Consider the following 18,341-nt stretch of genomic DNA (forward strand, 5'->3'; position numbering starts at 1 on the left):
AGTAAACAGCTTAAGTATGCGTACGGGTATGCGTACTTAAGCAGCCGGTTTTGAGTTTGTGAAGTTCCCAAACTCAGCAGAAATTTTCGGTTCAAAAACTTCCGCCTGTATGCGTACGGGCATGCGTACTTAAGGTGAGTTAAGAGTTTTTCTAAAACCAAACTCAACAGAAATTCTCGGTTCAAGAACTTCTGTAAGTATGCCTACGGGTACGCATACTTAACCTGTCTCCTCACTACACCAAATTTAGTGTTTCGCAACAGTAACTGGCAGTTGCAAAACGGGGTCGTAACAGTTTAGCTCTGTCACGAAAGTCGATGTTGCAATATTTCGCAACGGCTCATAAGCCGTTGCGAATTTTCAGCCGCAACAGTTTCCAACTGTTGCAACGTAAAAATTTCGCAACTGTTTGGAACAGTCGCGACTTAGATGGTCGCAACAGTTTCCAACAGTTGCAAACTAGTTTGAACTAGTTTCGCAACACATGCATACAATTGCGAATTTTTTGTAACAACAAAATATAGTGGTTTTGACCAGGTCAAAACCAGTCAAAACAAATAAAAACCAGGTTAAACCCAGGCTTTACTTCCTTCGCAATCAAAACACATAGAACAACAATCACTTTAAGAAGGTGATAAAATACCACCTATAAATTAGGATTCTTCATGCTTAAAGGATACATACAATACAAAATAAGAAATAACATCAACTAAGATTTAAAAATTGATTCAAGTACCCATTCCAATGAGAAAATAGAAATTCAACAGGAACCTGTTATTATAAATCACAAATCCATGTCAAGAAATTACAAAAGAAGATACTTTGAGCTTCAATGAAAGAGGAGGAAGAATAACTTCCTTTCTTCTGCAAAACTTTACCAATATTATTCCCTACTGTTGGTGCCAACGTCAAACAGATTGGTTCCTACATCTTTCTCTAAGAAATTTTCTTCTTCTTCTATAGGTTTTGAGATCTTGGAGTTTCTTCAAGTTACCTAAGGAGCACCAATTCTTGTTCTCTACGCTAGAGTTTGCAGATGTGAATCCATATATTAAGGTGCACCTGTTTCTATATGAGGAGTTGTTAAGAAACATAGGATACCCATCAAATACAACTTTAACAAACTAATATACACAATCTAATTTCCATGCCATTAGAGACGTGAATAACTATTGTACAAAGAAAATTACTGGACATAGAAATGAAACAACTTTTATACATATTGACCAAACTACAAGCTTAATAATATGAGGCTAAAAAGGAAAAAGTCATACAGTTGTGAGGGATTAAGGGACAAAAGATCAAAAAAGCATCTACCTGAATTGTCGAATCGCGTTTTTGTATCTGAATTTTCTGGTCTTGCTCCAGTTGCAAAATATGGGAAACTTGATTTCTGAGTTGTGTGTTTCGATCCTTCTCAATCTTATGCTTTTCAGACAACATCGGATTTTCTGACTGCAGCAAAAATGATACAATGAAGATAATATCGAATTGCCCTAGACACAACATAAACAGAACGTTTTGAGATATTAAAGAACTTAAGAAAAACCTTTAGATCTGCCTACAATGTAAAGGAAACTTTCCAGGCCTTCTGTACTCCATTGAAAAGAATAATACACTGTCAGAAGATTTAGCACAAACTTACAAAATCTCTACATTTCTTAATGGTATCTCGATTCCCAAGACTTAGCTCCGCACTCTGAGCTCTTGCAGAGAAAGTAAGAGCTGACAGTGTCTTGGGCAGATTAGAAGCATTGGGACAGACATTTACGATCAACAATGTTTTTGAGCTTCCTCCTGCAAAAGGTTTGACTTTAAAACTCTAATAAAGGCATGATATTTAACCAACTTCAGCACTTGAGTAAAAAAAACTGATTACCTATTGAATATTCGAGTAGTATTGTGAGTCTAGAGTTCTCATAAGGTATCATCACCTTCTTCAATACATCACCCAAACTACAAGTGAAATACCAAGAAAGTCAGAATCTTCCTTATCACACCAAATAGTTGAAACTTTTGTGTCTGCCCTACAAGTAAAAACTTCATGTTTTGATGAATAGGCTGAAATTTATTACATGTAAGCTAGAAAATTTCAATCAATAGACATGTTGAGTAATAAAAAGACCACTTACGCAGATAGCGATTTCGTCACATGCAACAAGTCTGTAACATGCTCTCCAGTAGCATCTTCCCCGTTGAAATCATTTTGGCCCATGGAATATTCTATTCTACATGATGTTTTTTTTTGTCAAAATATTCTACATGATTAAATAGTATTGAAACATGAAAATGGTATAAATTCTGTTAGAGATATAGCAGTAAATGGCCATTAAAAATTGAAAGACAAAAATTATTCTTTCATTTTAAACATGAAAATATTCCGAACTTACTTAATGGAGCAATTGTGATGTTGTATACTTGTAATACATTTTTTGCAGCAATTATGAAATTTTCTTGAGCTCACTATGCAGCACGATGAATTTCTGTAGCTAATCGAATATAACTCAAACCGCTAATAGGTCATTGATGATGGATCGGTTGTAAGAGGAATTTAAACCATATAGAGCTTTCTGAGCTTGGCATCCAAAAAGAGTACGAACCATATCATTTCCGGCCGCCAGTTAATCCTTGTCCACTGCACTACCGTTGCCAGTTAATAAGTAATCATAACTTGAAGAAAAAAGATTGGAAATAAAAGAATCTGTATGGTACTGCAACTATCAAATTTATTTTGCTTTCATTTGAATGTACTGTGTGTCGGACGCATTCCTTAAATGGTTTCATAATACAACCAAGTACACAAATTGCCTAAAAATTAATTGAACAAAGACACTGATATAATGAACGCGCTTATTATGTTTTTACTTATTGTCTTCGTCCAAACAAAGGTGGAGTCTAAAACAACCAAAATAGAGAATAGAGAAATGCAACTCAATTAAATTGTGCCCCAAAACCTTAAAGAAAAACAACACCCAACTTAAAAGACCTCTTATTACTAATTGATTCTTCTCTGCATACTCACAAACAAAATGAGTATGGATTTAAAACATAAATAGCACCAACTAACAAATTATGGAACTGTACTTGTATTTTTCCCAAAGAATTTAACAAATCGGGGTAATAGCATGGTATTATGTGTTTATTTTCAAAACCTTCTCAGCAGAAGGAACTATTTTGCAATTTTTAATCAAAAACCAACAGATCCGAACATGGTTAAAAGCAATGCACAATATGGAGGTGAATAATAATTACGAATGAAATGTTAGGTAAACAAAATAAAGATCTCTAATACAGCAATATAAGTTTCCTTTAGGTTACCTGTGGTATTTATTAAGAGGTTTTCATTCTTCATATGCTCCCCAAGATAATGTCAATGCATATAGGGATCAGCTATAGGAAAACAAACATTGTCGACATACTCATATGGCTGGAAAGCTACAACAGCCGTAAGACAAATCAAATCACATGTAGAACACCCTCGGGAAGGTCGACCTGACATGAATAACGCACAACTAAGAAAATTACAGAAAGCGTTCAAAAATGAAGATCCTAGTACATATCTAACTCTAATTCTAATACACTTAAGTACAGAGAAAGTAGTATCATTTTTAAGAAAATAACAAATATTAAGGAAGAATAAGCAGCAAAGTTTCAAAACAAAAAATGGGTAGGGGCTACATCAAATTTGCAGTAAACCTTAGGATAAGAGATCTTTTCCTTGCCAAGTGATTTGAAGCAGCACCAGCTCTAGCATCCATCTCCTTATTAACTGATTCCTCTTTATTAAGTCAGAGTGACTAACTATTAAATCAGAAGATGTACAAACAACAAAACTAATTAAGCATGAAACTAATAGAAACTGACTTATATTCTCTTCATACCTCTTACGGTTAGAAAAGTTGTAAAACGAACATTTCTAAATTTAACTTCAGAAGCAAATTAAAGCAAAAATCCAAAAGATATCTCGAGAAGCAGAATATCAACGAAAAAACATGGACATCCACGGTCACAGCATATACGGTCACAACCAAAACATGAATGAAGAAGAAAAACAGACCGTTCTCCCATGAAATAATCCCATAGCCTTGTCAGATCATCGGTTGAATGTTATGTAAATAGCTTTCTAAACTCTAATCAGAAAACAGAAATACAGACTCAAATGGACAAAACCCCAGATTTAAAAAGTAAAACTTACAAAGAAATGGTCCAAAACACCGAGAGTACCAGAATTTGTAAACTCTTGATATGAGTTTTCTCTGTTCAAATCCTCCCCAAATTCTCATGGCTTTTGTGCAAACTCAAATCAGATGAAATCCCATCTTTTCATATCTGATATTAACTTTAACTCCACCTCAATCTCGTAAACTCATCTCAGTGAAGAACAAGAACAATTGGATAAGACAAAAAATTCTTTAAAAAAATTGAAGAACCCTAACTCTTCGAGCAATCGAAAAAAACCACAATATAAATGAACTTTACCAGAAACCCATTAAAACTCTACAAATCTTGAACTTATGAGAATAAACCTAAATTTAGAAAATGAAAGAAAATCTGAGATTTGTTAGTCTAAACCCTAATAAGATTTTTTTCTCAGATTGAAAAAAATTACCCTAATAAATTGGTCGGAATGACTTCGGATTTGATATATATCTCTGAAATTAACAAGTCATTCGACCTTAATCTCGGAGAGATTACTGATGTAAGACTTGGTAAGTTCTCTGAAATCAGAGTAGTTGAACCCTAAAAATAGAGAAGAGAACTAGATAAAGAGAATCCGAGAAGAAAGATAAAAGAAGAAAAAGGTTTCTGATAATCACTATCAGCATCATCGCCGTGTGAATGATCGATGAGATGATTGAATCTCCAAACAAGAAGAAGTTGAACCCTAAAGAGAAGAGAAAGAGAAAGAGAATATAGAATGAAAAATAAGATTTTTGTTCGATTTTAGTCCAACCCTGAGTCAGTTTTACAGCTGACTGAACATCTGGATGGGCTGAAACCAAGTCAGATTGAAAGTGTGGGAAGCACACACACGAGTCGCACGCGTACAACTATATTATGTTGCGAATCACAACTGAATAAAACAGTTGCAAGTTTCGTAACTGTTTAAAACTGTTGCAACGTTTTTGCAACTGAAATTCGCAACAGTTCATAAGTTGTTGCTAATCTGAGTTGCTAATCCCTGAATTTGGTGTAGTGCCTTCACCAATTTCGTATACACACATATGCATACTCTTGGTTTCCGGTTTATGGACTTATACACTAACGTGCGAACACACTATATATGCTTATATCCAAAAATGGTTACATCATCAACTCTTTATTTCAATCATTGAAACATTCTTCTATAATGTCAATATCCGTTTTCACACACTATTAGCATCAAAGCAATTTTCAACATATTGAAATAATCATTATTGAAACTTTCCAATTCTTGCACCAAATGATTGTATCACACAAACCATGTAAGATGTTACTCGGAAATTTTCTCATGATATAAGATGAACTTGGTCAAAGCGAAAGCTTACTAACACATATTTCGATAAATATGTAAGTGAGTTATACTCAGCTCGAAATCTCAAATGTGTATAGAGAAAACTATATTGTAACACGACTTATGTCTCAATATAGAAGATAATAGAAATAAACTTTCCAAGTGATAGATAAGTTCAAGTCTCCATATACCTTTTTTCGAAGAAGTTCCACAAGATCCCCTTAGTAGTTCTTCGTCTTCAAGAGATGAACGTCGAGAGATTTAAGCTCAACTACACTATCTATGTCATAGTCCGTGACATCTACAGATAGGATAGAAATCAAGACTTATAGTTTTGATCACTAACATTGACAAACATGATTTAGATAGCAACGCATGCGAGTTCGACCGAGCAATCCTCTAACACTTGTCTTTTCAATTGGTATCAGAGCAGGAAAACACGAAAAGATCTAACAATCTGTGTTTGATGCGATCCAACCTATAAGATTTGAATTTATGGTTGATTCAGTTAACGTTATGCAAGTTCACGAATACTCAAAAGTTGAGGATGTTACTACATCATTAACTCATGATCCAGGAGTTAAGGAAATCAATAGTACATCTGAGTCCATCTCTGATGAAAAAGAAGGTGCTGGAAAAGAATTTGTAAAACTCCTAAAGCCTATCAGATCTCTGTCTACTAGAATGTTATTATTAAAAACAAAATCTAATCTTCTTAGACAAGAGACCAGAGAAAAGGACATACAACTAAATATTGTAGCCAAAGAGAATATGGATCTCACTGTCAAAGTAGAAAGCTCTTGATAAAACTCTTACTCAAGAACAAGGGTTTCAGCCAAAGACTCTGACTAATGATTCTGAAAACACTGGGGTTACCAAAACACACCACCAACTTTTTCATAGGCAATCTGTGTGGAAAAACTCAACACAACCCCGAGAGTTAAAACTCAATCAAGAAAAGTGTCTAGAGTTATATCTCTATCTCTCTTGCGATTAGAACGTTTACAGAATTGAATCCGTGAACCTAATCACAACAGAGTTCTTGGACGGTACCAAAGATCAGTGTTCAAGGATCAATCAAGTCGTATCCAACTGTGATATTTTAATTATAAAGATAAACAATATAATGCGGAAAAACAAATAACACAGACACCAGAAATTTTGTTAGCGAGGAAACCGCAAATGCAGAAAAACCTCGGGACCTAGTCCAGATTGAACACAAACTGTATAAAGGCACTACAGACACTAGCCTACTACCAATTAACTTTGGTCTGTAATATAGTTAATCTCGAAATCAATCTCCCACTGCTTCAAGTACAGTCACGCTCCTTACGCCTCTTGAATCCCAGAAGGACTTCGCGCAATTAATTCTCTTAGATGACATCATACCAACTAAGAATTGCTTCAACTCAATTGAAGACTTTAAACCAAAACTTCCTCCTACAGATTAAGCATGTATAATTGATTTCCTGATTTACGATTGAAACATATGATCAAATAAAATGTAGGATTAAGGTGATGGAAATCGATAGCAATTTGACAGAAGTCTAGCTATCCTCAAAATCCGGACTTATGCAACCCGAGGTGCAGCCTATATTATTATTCACCTCACAAGTATAAAACTTGTAGAATCACAAAGTTGATACGAAAAGAACTTATCTTGTTCAAGTGATAAACCAATAATCAAACAAGATCAAGATACTCAAGTTATCAAGACAAAAGATAATTGGACTTGGCTTCACGAATCCCAGTGAAGTCTTTGATAGTCGCTAAACCCTAAAAGGGTTTCTGGAGAGGAGATACAACTAGGACACACCAAAAAAATAGTGTCAGGATATAAAGATCCCAGTTTCTAAGAGTTCCCCTTATATAGACTTCAAAGCATATGTTGCTTTAGGTTTAAACTAAGATAACTTTGGAACCAAGCAAACAATATTCACCATAAATAAAGACTTTAAATCTTATTCACATAACAAGATATATACTCTGTTTTGGTAAATCGTAGCCGAACCGTGTACAAAGACTATGTCCAACATGGTTAGCTGAAACTAGTAAATTTGAACTTAAAAAGATTAACACTCATTTTCATGAACACAGAGATATTAATCTTGAGTCACAATTATGTGATCAAATGAGTCTAATGTTTTAATAGAGAATTTATCAAATGTAAATCATCTCATAGAAATATTAATTGCATTTGAACACAATCGACATAGTTTGTAAACGCACAAAGTACAAATACATGAGTTGTTCGTGAATCGGTTGAGTCATGGTTCGCGGAACGTTTTGAAAACTTATGAGCAAAGCCAAGTTCCGGAGTTGACAGAAATTTTTTAGTTCACGTACCGGTTTGCAAACTTAGGTACAAAACTGAGTTCCAGAGTTAACATAACTTTTTGAGTTTGCAAACTGGTTTGGAAACCTTAAGATTTTTCTGGTTCCGGAGTTCACATAACCTTTTCAGTTTGCGTACCGATTTGGGTACTAAACTGGTTTAGGAACATAAAATTGTATTGGTTCGCATACCAGTTTGAATATTTAAACCCGGTCACAGTTCCAAAATGTTTTGTATACAAATATACATACCTATCCAGATCATGAAACAACAGTACTTTCCCATGATGTGCATACGAATATGCGTATCACACAAATGGGTATGTCGATATATAGCTACTCCGCTATGTATACGGGTACATGTAATACAGCTTCAGACATATAACAGTTTTCTTAGTTTGTAAGACTATAACAGTGTCTTGTATTCCGAATATATTAGTTTTATATTTCTCTTAATCAATTCAAAACATTCCCAAATAACATCAATGACACATACCACTGTTCCAGGCTGTTTTCGAATGATACAATTGAATCATGATTTGGTTCCGAATAATGAATTGTTCTCCACCAAAATTGATCAAGTATGAAAAAATGTTCATTAATCTTAGTCACTATATTTCGAGAAATTCGTAAGCTAAATAATTAGTTCTCGACTCGAAATTTTTGTCTATGCAAGCTACTCAAATTAGTTATGCGACAACCGTCTCAAGGATAAAAAAGTGAATATAACTTTAGAATTAGGTGGTTCAATCTTCACTTAATTACCTTTTGTTGATGAAGTTCTCCAAAATATTCGGTTAATCTTCGCCTTTAAACGGTAGAGAGAAAATGATGATTTGTTTGTTTCTCAACTACCTTTATCCTAGATCGAGACTTAACTAATGGTAGACTAGAAATCAAGATATAGTTTTGCAACTAAATTTGACAATAAGCTTGAGATAAAAACACTTATGAGTTCGACCGATCAATGCTCTAACAGATTTTGTTATAATTTATCGGATGAAGAAACCAAAATTCCATTCTCGGCTTTTACAGATCATGATGACAAGACTTGTTTGATCACATCTAAAACATATCATGATAATGAAGGTAGTCCTCCTAACTACATCAAGTCAGAAGAGACTGAAAAAGCCTCTTTCTAAATTTACTAATGATCAAACGAAATATAGTTCAAGGGAAGCTTTGAATCGATTCTGTGAAAAGATCATAAGGAATTTTGCTTTCAGTCACTTGACAAGAAACTTGTGCTTCTACAAAATACTGTTGTAAAAGTGTTAAAAGAAGTATCTTGTCTTAAAAAACTGAAAGATCAAACTGATGAAAGAGTTGATAATCACTTCTGTAAAAAGTTTCCACCTCACTCATGTCGAAACAGTCTCTGTTCACATGAAAGTAGTTTCCCTACTGAACATTTCCAGGAGAAAGGAAATGAGATAATTTCTTATAAGAATAGCAATCAGAAAAGGATTCAGAAAAATCCCTCAATTATTTCTGATGACCAAACTGATATGAATTATAAGGAAATCATTAGAATGAGAAGATCAAATGAAAATATCATTAACATAATTAAAATGGATTTTTCTATCTCCGAAGATTCTCATATCAGTCTGTTTTCTCCACATGATCAAACTTGCATCACAAGGAAAGATCAAATTTCTGGGAGAGAATACTTTGATTAGAAATCTCCAAAGAGAAACATGAACAATGGTTCTGAAACTAGTTGTAAGCATGACAAGGAGACTCCGGTACATCTTAGTTGTATGGAGTCTGTGCACCCTCATCCATATTTGTGCTCATAATTTCGGGATGAGGAAGCACATAAACGAGAGCACAATTTTCTTTTGTGTTAGTAAATATCAGAATAATTTTATGACAATTTTCGAGTAATTGCAAATCCATTTTGTCTAAAAAAAAGTTTCATGTTTATCACTGGCCTCTCATAATTAGGATTTATTTAAGATTTTTAAATTTTAATATTCATCCTATAAACTTCCAGATTGAGAGTTTCGGACAAAGGAAACAAAATATATACTTTGTATATTCACGACAGTCTCTAGATATTTTCGATCCGAAAGTTTTTTCTTCCAAGAAAAATTCTCACTTGCCTGTATTGAGAAACCCTGATTAATTCTTATTTAAATCCTTGAGCATGCCTCCAATAACTCGCAGTATTACAAAGGTTAATAAGGAGGAAGCTCTTAAAGTTAATAATTGTCTGGGAACCGATACAGAAAAGAATAACAAGATCATATAAAAAATTATGTCTAATTATGAATCTGATAGTTCTATTGGATCCCAAGATGAGTCATGTCTTTTGGCTTTCAACCTTCAAGATCCAAAAGAAACGAAGTGGATACCTACTGACAGTATGGTAAACTTTATCAATGGTTTTGAATAACTATGAACCAATCTCATTACAATGGTTCGAAATCAAGATTGGATAAAGGAAAGAATTGAAGAGACAAAAGCTAATCTTCTAGACATGAAGGAACAAGTTGAAAAACTTGAAAAAGAAGAATTAGTTGATGACAAGTCTCTCGAGACGTGCTTCAAGAGCTTAAACACTGACGAAACCTCAGTGAACAATTACAGCACCACTAAGGATTATGTCATATGCTGAGATACTTGATCCGGAAAATAAACATCAATTTTTTGATTTATTTATATATTTTGTATAAGGTTTATTTCGAATAAAACTATTATTATGAATAAATAATTATTTATCTTTTAAATCTTTTGGTTCATTCTTGATAGTTTCTGATTGCATAGCATGTGTATGAATGCTTATATTTTATGCTATTTGCTTTCGTTTTTTTATTAACCTTATTTTCGATCTCATATGATGATATCCCTTATGGTTCGTGTGACTTTTTGATTTAGCGGGATTAAGTTCTAGCCATTGTTGGTAGGTTTTATAAATGGATCATTAGGTGTTCTGACTGAAACTCATATGTGAAAAGTCACAATATGTTGATAATTAATTTATGTTTACATAAGTTGTGTTTAGCATAACATATGTGTTTCGGGTTTAAACTTTTGCTATTGGACGCATTAGTTAAAACCGATTCAACTTTTCTATGGTAAAGGTTACTTTTATTGTTGTTCTTTTGTTCTCACGAGAGGATGACAACAAACTGGAGAAGAGTTCTTATTTGAACTTGCGCTTAAACGATATATCTTTTTGGGGAGAAGTGGCTGCGGAAATTGAAGTAACGATTTTTATTGTTAGTTAATCATTTTTTTTGTTGAAGAAAAGCTTGAGTTTATTGCATATATTTTTCTTTTGCTTAACAAAATTTCGGTACAATTGATATTTTCCATTATGTTTTATGGATTGATTATTGTGATTCAATTGTTTCTTGTTAAGAAAAACCGTGTCAATTTATTTGGCTTATGATTTGGTATCTTCTTTATTGTTTGGTATCAAGTGTTTTTGCTTAACGAAATTCAGTGCAATTGTGGTGTTTACATTGATTATATTTGTTTCAATTGCTTCCGGTTAAGAAAAACTATATCAAGTCAATTTATTTGATTTGTATATATATTGTTTTTGCTTAACAAAAATTACAGGATCATTTGTTTAGTTCATTTGATTCCAGATAAGAGAAACTAAGTTAATTCTGATCTTAGTTAGACTTACCAAATGGAGGATTCGGTTATTCATGTCTAATCAAATGCCTTGACAAGAAAAACTAGTTAACTAACCTGGTGTTTGTATTGTCTAAAAGAAAAGGTCTAAATCATTTTATGGAATAATTAGAATGTGATAAGAGAAATAAAGTTAATTTTGATCCGTATTTGGGTCTTGTCGAAATAAGCGATTGTACATACGCAATCAGTTCGACAAAATAATTAAGTATCGTAGTCGATTTGTCGGACTAAAGGGAAAGTTTATTCGGGAAATTGTGTCCTTGATAACATACTAAATCTAGATTACTTTTTTAGTTTCGGTTTTAGTATTGGTTATCTAAAATGGTATGTGAAACCATCGTGCTTAACTCTTATAGGTTGTACAAGTCTTGCTTTCGGTTTGTCCTTTGTTTGCTCGTACTTTTGTCATTTTTTTATGACAAAAATGGGGAGAAATATATGGAGTAAACAAGTGATTTTTAATCACCGGGAAATGACATTTATGCTTAAACTATATATCTAACGAAAGAGTAAAGCATAGACTAAGGGGGAGAAACATATCATAATGTTGTGTAGTATTTCATACTCCAAAGGGGGAATAACAAAGATGTTCGGATTGAATATTTACCTAGCTTGCCTTTAGGAGGAGTAAGATCTTTTGTTATTCAAGTTTCAACAACGACATTTATTTTGAATATACGCAGGTTATATATTGTGTTATTGAAACTTGAAATCAAGCGTATGAAGAACAAGTTATTTTGTAATTCGTTTAGATCCATATGTAATACTCCGTCCGTCCCATTTTAGATGAAGGTTTAGGTTTTTTCACACATATTAAGAAACAACAGAGACACTATATATTTTCCAAATCTACCCTCATTAATACCTCCTAAAATATTTAAATCTTTAGATTTAAATTCCTAGATTTTAGTGTGAAATTGGAATCTAGTGTATTATTTAAAAAAAAAAATTGGGAAATTGAGTTTATATTATATTTTGTGTTTGTATATGATTCCAAAGCATGGACAAATCAGGAAATTTTTGGGGAAAAAAAGGATAACCTTCAAGTAATATGGGAGTTGTAAAAACCCTAAAATCTTCATCTAAACTGGGACGGAGGGAATAAGAGTTTCCTCACTAAAATTGACAAAGGGGGGAGATTGTTAGAGCACAGCTCTGTTGAACCCACCAAGCGTTGGTATGTCAAGGTTGGTTGTCATAATTTAGTTTTAAAACTCATCCAGAGTTGCTTGATTAAATACTAGAGTCAACTTCGTTTAGGTTAGACTAGAAATTCTAGGAATGATGAGACGTACAAGTAACACTCCGAAGACCTGAAGAAAGTGAAGAAGTAACGGATGCGATGATGACATCATCCTTCCTCTTGAGGTTAATGTTAGAGCACTGCTCAGTCGAACTCGCATGCGTTGATATATCAAGCATGTTTGTCAATGTTAGTGATCAAAACTATAAGTCTTGATTTCTAGTTTACTTATAGCTAAGTCTCGGACTAGTATAGAAAGTATAGTTGAGCTCAAGACTCCATGGAGATCATCATACAAAGACGAAGAACTACTCAAGGAACTGGTGGAACTTCATGGACTAAAATGTATGTGGAGACTTGAACTTATCTATCACTAAAAAGTCTATTCACTAATCTCCTATCTTGAGACAAAAGTCGTTTTGCTATATAGACTTTGATTATACACATTTGCTATTTCGAGTCGAGTTTATCTCGCTTATCTATTTCTCGAAATATGTGTTGGTAAGCTTTCACTTTGGCCAAGTTCATATTTACTAGTGACGAAAGTCATATTAAGTTTCAATTACTTGAGAATTGCTCTGACGAAAAATAGTGTGTGAACAACAACTATGTAACATCCTCTAAGAATGTTTCAATGATTGAAATGAGAGTTTAGATTATATAACCATGGTTGGATATAAATATTGTGTGGTAACTCATACGTGTATAAGTCCTTATTCCTTGAACCAAAGTATGCGTACTTTACTGCTCAGGAAAACCGTAACTAGAGTCCGCATTCCAAGTCCGCGTACTGTCGGAAGTTCACATCCCGTGAATTTCTGCTAGAGTTTGTGAACTGAAAACAAACTTATTCCAGGTACTTAAGTCCGCGTACCAGTATGCGTACTTAAGTTGGTTATTTTCTAAAAACGATTATTCGTGAACTTAAACTTATATAAACTAAGGAATGAAAGTTTGCAAACCGTGGCTATAAAGTTCATGAATCGATTCGAGTGAATCAAATCGTTTTTGCTCCGATTGTGTCTTGTATACTTCTATAAGATCTAAGCAATTGAACAACTCTCTAGGTTTGAGTCATTTGAACTAGTTATGGTAAAGAAGAATATGGTTGATATGAAAGTGCTCATATGGCTAACCATTTGGTTAACTATTGTTGAACCAACTAGATGTACATGTTTGGGTACGGTTACATAAACCTAAATAAACGTGCATTTCATTTGTGTATAACAAGCTAAGTTTCGATCTAACATTTGAAAGATATTAGCTTGAATCTAATCAGGTTTTCATCTAACGGTGAATATTGAATGTTTTGTTTCTAAGATAACATTAATTGCAAACCCTGATTTGAAAGACTATATAAAGGAGAACTCTAGCAACTGGGAAACCTAATCCCCACACCTCCTGTGTGATACTAGTTGTATTAGCTAGAGTCGATTCTCCTTTAACCTTAGGTTTCTATCGAGACCATGTAGGTTAACGACTTGAAGACTTCATTGAGATTGTGAAGCCATACCGATACTACTTTTCTTGTAGTTATGTGATCTGATCTTGTTATTTCTATCGTACTAAGTACAATAGTAAGATTGGCTTGAGATTGATTTCTCCGATAGGCAAGATATAAAGAAGTCACAAACATCTTCGTCTCATCGTTTATGATTCCGCAATATCTTCTTTCGCTATTCGATTAAGATTGTTGTGAGGTGATTGATAATTCTAGGTTGTTCTTTGGGAATATAAGTCATAGTTATCAATTGGTTCATGTTCACCTTGATTTATCAAAAGACGGAACAAAAAATCGTAGGTATTTCTGTGGGAGACAGATTTATCTATTACCGTAGACTTTTCTGTGTGATAGAGATTTGTTTATTAAAGTCTTCGACTTTGGGTCGTAGCAACTCTTAGTTGTGGGTCAGATCAGCTAAGGGAATCAACTACGTAGTATCCTGCTGGGATAAGAGACTTAAGGAGCATAACTGTACCTTGGATCGGTGTGAGATTGATTGGGGTTCAACTACAGTCCAGACCGAAGTTAGTTGTAGTAGGCTAATGTATGTAGCGGCTTAATACAGTGTGTGTTCAATCTGGACTAAGTCCCGGGGTTTTTCTGCATTTGTAATTTCCTCGTTAATAAAACTTCGGGTGTCAGTGTTATTTGTTTTTTGCATTATATTTTGTTATATAATTGAAATATCACAGGTTGTGCGTTGAATCGATTAATTGGGAAATCTAACCTTTGGTTGTTGATTGAAATTGATTGATCCTTGAACATTGGTCTTTGGTACCGTTCAAGTGATTTCTTTTGTATTCAATTAGACTCGCAGATTTCTATTTGCTTGAGTAAGTATTGAATCCAGAAAGTGAGATATGACTCTTTGATATACTTTTATTAAGATTGAGTCTGACTGTCTAGTTGATTCTCTTAAAAGTGTATTGGAGTTAGTCCATACATATTGCTAATCGAAATATTGGGTGTGCTTATTAGACCCCCGCTTTCTCAATTGGTATCAGAGCAGGCAAACACGTTTAAAGACCTTAGAAGTCTGTGTTTGTAGCGATTTGACTTATGGACATGAATTCTATCTCCATAAATGTACCACCAGTCTTCGATGGCTCAAACTACTTATGGTGGAAAATTGATATGCGTGCTTTTCTTCAAGATCGTAATTTTCAAACATGGGTACGTGTTGATAATGGCTATGAGCCTACGTTTAATACAGAAAGCGATGTATCTATACCGAAGGATATTGGTAGGCATAGTCTAGAATAATTCTTGCTGCAAAGCAAAATTCCGACGGCTTAAATGCTATCATACATGCCATTGCCCCAGATCTTCAGGACCATGTGACTGCGTGCACTAAGTCTAAAGAAGCCTGGGATATCTTAGAAACCGTATTTGAAGGGAAATACCAGTGAGAAAGTAGCTAGGCTTCAAAACCTAAATTCTGATTGGGAAAACCTTCGTATGGTAGATGAAGAATCATTTGATGAGTTTAATCACAAAGTGTCTGAAATTGTTAATGCATCTTTTTCATTAGGTAAGACCATTCCTGAAAAGGACATCGTGATGAAAATTCTCAGATCGCTGCCATCTAAATACGATTCTAAGAAGCATGCCATCGTTGAAGGAAATAATCGTGCAACGCTGTCCAGAAATACTCTCGTTGGGAAGCTAAAGATCTTTGATCATGAGCATACATCCAAATCTAGGAAGGATGTTGCTTTCAAAGCACAAAAGAACACTAAATTACTTGATAAAAATAAAAGGTTTGTATTTCTGAAGATGATCTTTATGAGGCTGATTCATCAGATGAAGATCTTAACAAGTTAGTCTCGTTGATCACAAGACAGTTTAGAGATCTTCTTTTGAAGAGGAGTAAATGGTTCTCCAGAGATAAATCTAGGTCATCAGTTAAGCCCCATAATCGTGTTCCTCCTAAAAACAGGGATAATGATGAGACTGATGACGAGGATATGCCTCAGTGCTTCAAGTGTAAAGGTTTTGGTCATTTTGCAAATGAGTGTCCAAATCAAAAGAAATACACCGGGAACAAAGGTCTTGCTGCAACTCTTCATGAAATGTCTGACAACTATGATTCTAATGAAGACGAAAAATCAAGTGTTGCACTTCTTTGTCAAAATATTGATTTTGATAATTGTAGCAATACATACATCAATCTTGATATTCTTTCAGAAGAAAACTCAACCAATCTGGAAGATAAAATTGACCTTTCTTTTGGAAACTCCGTGTATAATGTTTCAGGTTCCACTATGTGTCTAGCATCTTGCACATTTCAGATGCCTAAATTATATCTAAGATTGACGTGCTCATATTGTTCACTCAAAGGTCATGAACTATCAAAGTGTTACAACTACAAACACAAGTTGAGACATGTCAGCAAACTTCAACTAAGAGCAAATCGATTAGCAAACAAGCTCAAACTTGCTCAAAAGACCGCCGAGGTATGTAAGATTTTATCTTCGTCTAAGAAGTTAGTTTCCAAGGATAAAACAAGACATTAGAGAAGAAAATATGGTCCAATCATTTTGATAGACAGAGGTCTATGGATTCCTCTCAAGAGGAATATGGTGGACAGATTGTTGCTCACCGCAACACAACTTGATTGTGTTGATTATTGATCTTGTCTCATGTGCCTGATCAAAACAGACAAGGTTGTGCACATCTCAGGTTTTAGGAAAAGTTTGTTTTCATCTTTTCTCAGTTATGTTTTTTTGATACAAAATTGGAATTCCTTGTTTATCAATAAAGGAGGGTTATTCTCGACAATTCTACTCTCTCTAGGGTTCAGAATTGTGCGTGCATGAACCTGTTAAAGGTTGCGCAACCCTACATTCCTTTTTCCTTCCCTGAAACTTCTTTTATCTTAAGACTACTTGTTGAGTTAAGTTGTGATTTCCTCCACAAACCCATACGCTTATGGATACTCCAAGCATCACGTCTTCTGATGGAAAGGATGTTAATAAGATTGTCAATCCATCAATCATGAAGGAAAAAGAGAAATCTCTGTTGCCTTCATCTTTTAAAAGGAAAAGAAGGAATGTGAGGAAGCCAAGAGTTGTGTCTTCAAATTCTCAGAAGTTTTCTGATGTTCTTGAAGTATTGAAGGAGACACGAAAGGAGATTCAAAAAATAAAGGCTTTTGTGCTTAAGACTCATGAGATTCAGAAGGCCCTGGTTCGATATCAGTCAAGAAGGTTTATTGATATTAACTCATATTTTCATGAACCTTATGTCCCAATGGTTGTTGAGGACAAAGAGTTCAGGGACGATAAAGAATTCTTCAAAGGTCTTAAAATCTAGTAAATCTTCTTATGATAATTTCATTCTTGTTTTTTTAGGAAGAATAACTAGTTTTTGGAATAGCCATTATTGTGATTACACATATCTATGTCCAACGTTTTTCATCTTCATGTTTTTAGGTTTATTTGTTTAAATTCTAAAAGTTGTTTGGAAGATGATTTTTGCATTATTAATATTTATGGTTTTATATATTGCAAATTTGTTATGGGATATGTGTGTTTGCGTCCTTGAACTATGATTGTCCCATACCTTGTAAAAAGTTAAGTCTTTCGTATGTCGATATGCATGTATTGATAAAAGAATGAATGAACTTTTGACATTACAAAAGTTTTAAGCCTATTGTATGTCATTATGCAAATATTGATGGAAGATAGGATGAACTTTTGTTTACAAGGATTATGTCTATTGTATGTCATTGTGCAAATAGTGATGGAAAATAGAACGATTCCTTGACTATTCCGCAATATTGATCTTCCCTGATCCATATTTTATGTATATATTGTGCGACTCCGTAAGTTTTCTTATGTTGAGCATTTCCGATTAAATTAATCATGGGTCCACTTGTGGTTAATTTAATTGAGTATTTTTTGGATTCAAATTCATATTCGTATGTGATTTGTTATGTTCAAAGAAATCCCTCCTTTCTCGTGAAATTAAGGTCGCTCTTGTTGTTCTTTCGGGAATGACATTTCATGGGGGAGAGTTCTTAATTGAACTTGTGCTTAATTGTCAAATCTTTGAGGGGGGTGCGGTTGTGGAATATTGTAGGAGTTTTCTTGTATCTTTATAAACTCATTGAT

General features: G+C 34.0%; 1 protein-coding gene across 3 annotated transcripts; it reads right to left on the bottom strand.

The window, feature by feature from the left end:
• Nucleotides 1-757: 757 nt before the first annotated feature.
• Nucleotides 758-4,878, bottom strand: LOC113347320 (kinesin-like protein KIN-14B). 3 transcript variants are annotated; one of them, XR_003358874.1, is made up of 8 exons: nt 3,697-4,878; nt 3,319-3,492; nt 2,391-2,635; nt 2,133-2,258; nt 1,880-1,956; nt 1,550-1,797; nt 1,318-1,455; nt 758-1,062 (listed from the first exon to the last, which is right to left on the bottom strand). XR_003358874.1 is itself a non-coding variant. In XM_026590955.1 (8 exons), the coding sequence occupies exons 4-8, from the start codon at nt 2,213-2,215 to the stop codon at nt 1,024-1,026; spliced, it is 489 nt and encodes a 162-aa protein (XP_026446740.1). In that variant the 5' UTR covers nt 2,216-2,258; nt 2,391-2,635; nt 3,319-3,492; nt 3,697-4,878; the 3' UTR covers nt 761-1,023. The 3 variants fall into 3 exon arrangements, 2 of the variants coding, with proteins under 2 accessions (XP_026446740.1, XP_026446739.1); XM_026590955.1 differs by having other exon boundaries at nt 761-1,062; nt 1,646-1,797; XM_026590954.1 differs by lacking the exon at nt 758-1,062 and having other exon boundaries at nt 1,162-1,455; nt 1,646-1,797; nt 2,133-2,228.
• Nucleotides 4,879-18,341: the final 13,463 nt, after the last annotated feature.

This window comes from Papaver somniferum, chromosome 2 (genome assembly GCF_003573695.1).
Source record: "Papaver somniferum cultivar HN1 chromosome 2, ASM357369v1, whole genome shotgun sequence".
In the NCBI taxonomy this organism is placed as follows: Eukaryota; Viridiplantae; Streptophyta; class Magnoliopsida; order Ranunculales; family Papaveraceae; genus Papaver; species Papaver somniferum.

What these genes read in the sequence shown, in the direction of transcription:
- LOC113347320 (XM_026590954.1), bottom strand. Translation starts at nt 2,215, where the DNA reads ATGGGCCAAAATGATTTCAACGGGGAAGATGCTACTGGAGAGCATGTT. An exon ending in GTGACGAAATCGCTATCTGC is followed by an intron (nt 1,957 to 2,132) that starts GTAAGTGGTCTT and finishes TTTCACTTGTAG; the next exon opens with TTTGGGTGATGTATTGAAGA. An exon ending in TTAAGAAATGTAGAGATTTT is followed by an intron (nt 1,456 to 1,645) that starts GTAAGTTTGTGC and finishes TTTTTGCTGCAG; the next exon opens with TCAGAAAATCCGATGTTGTC.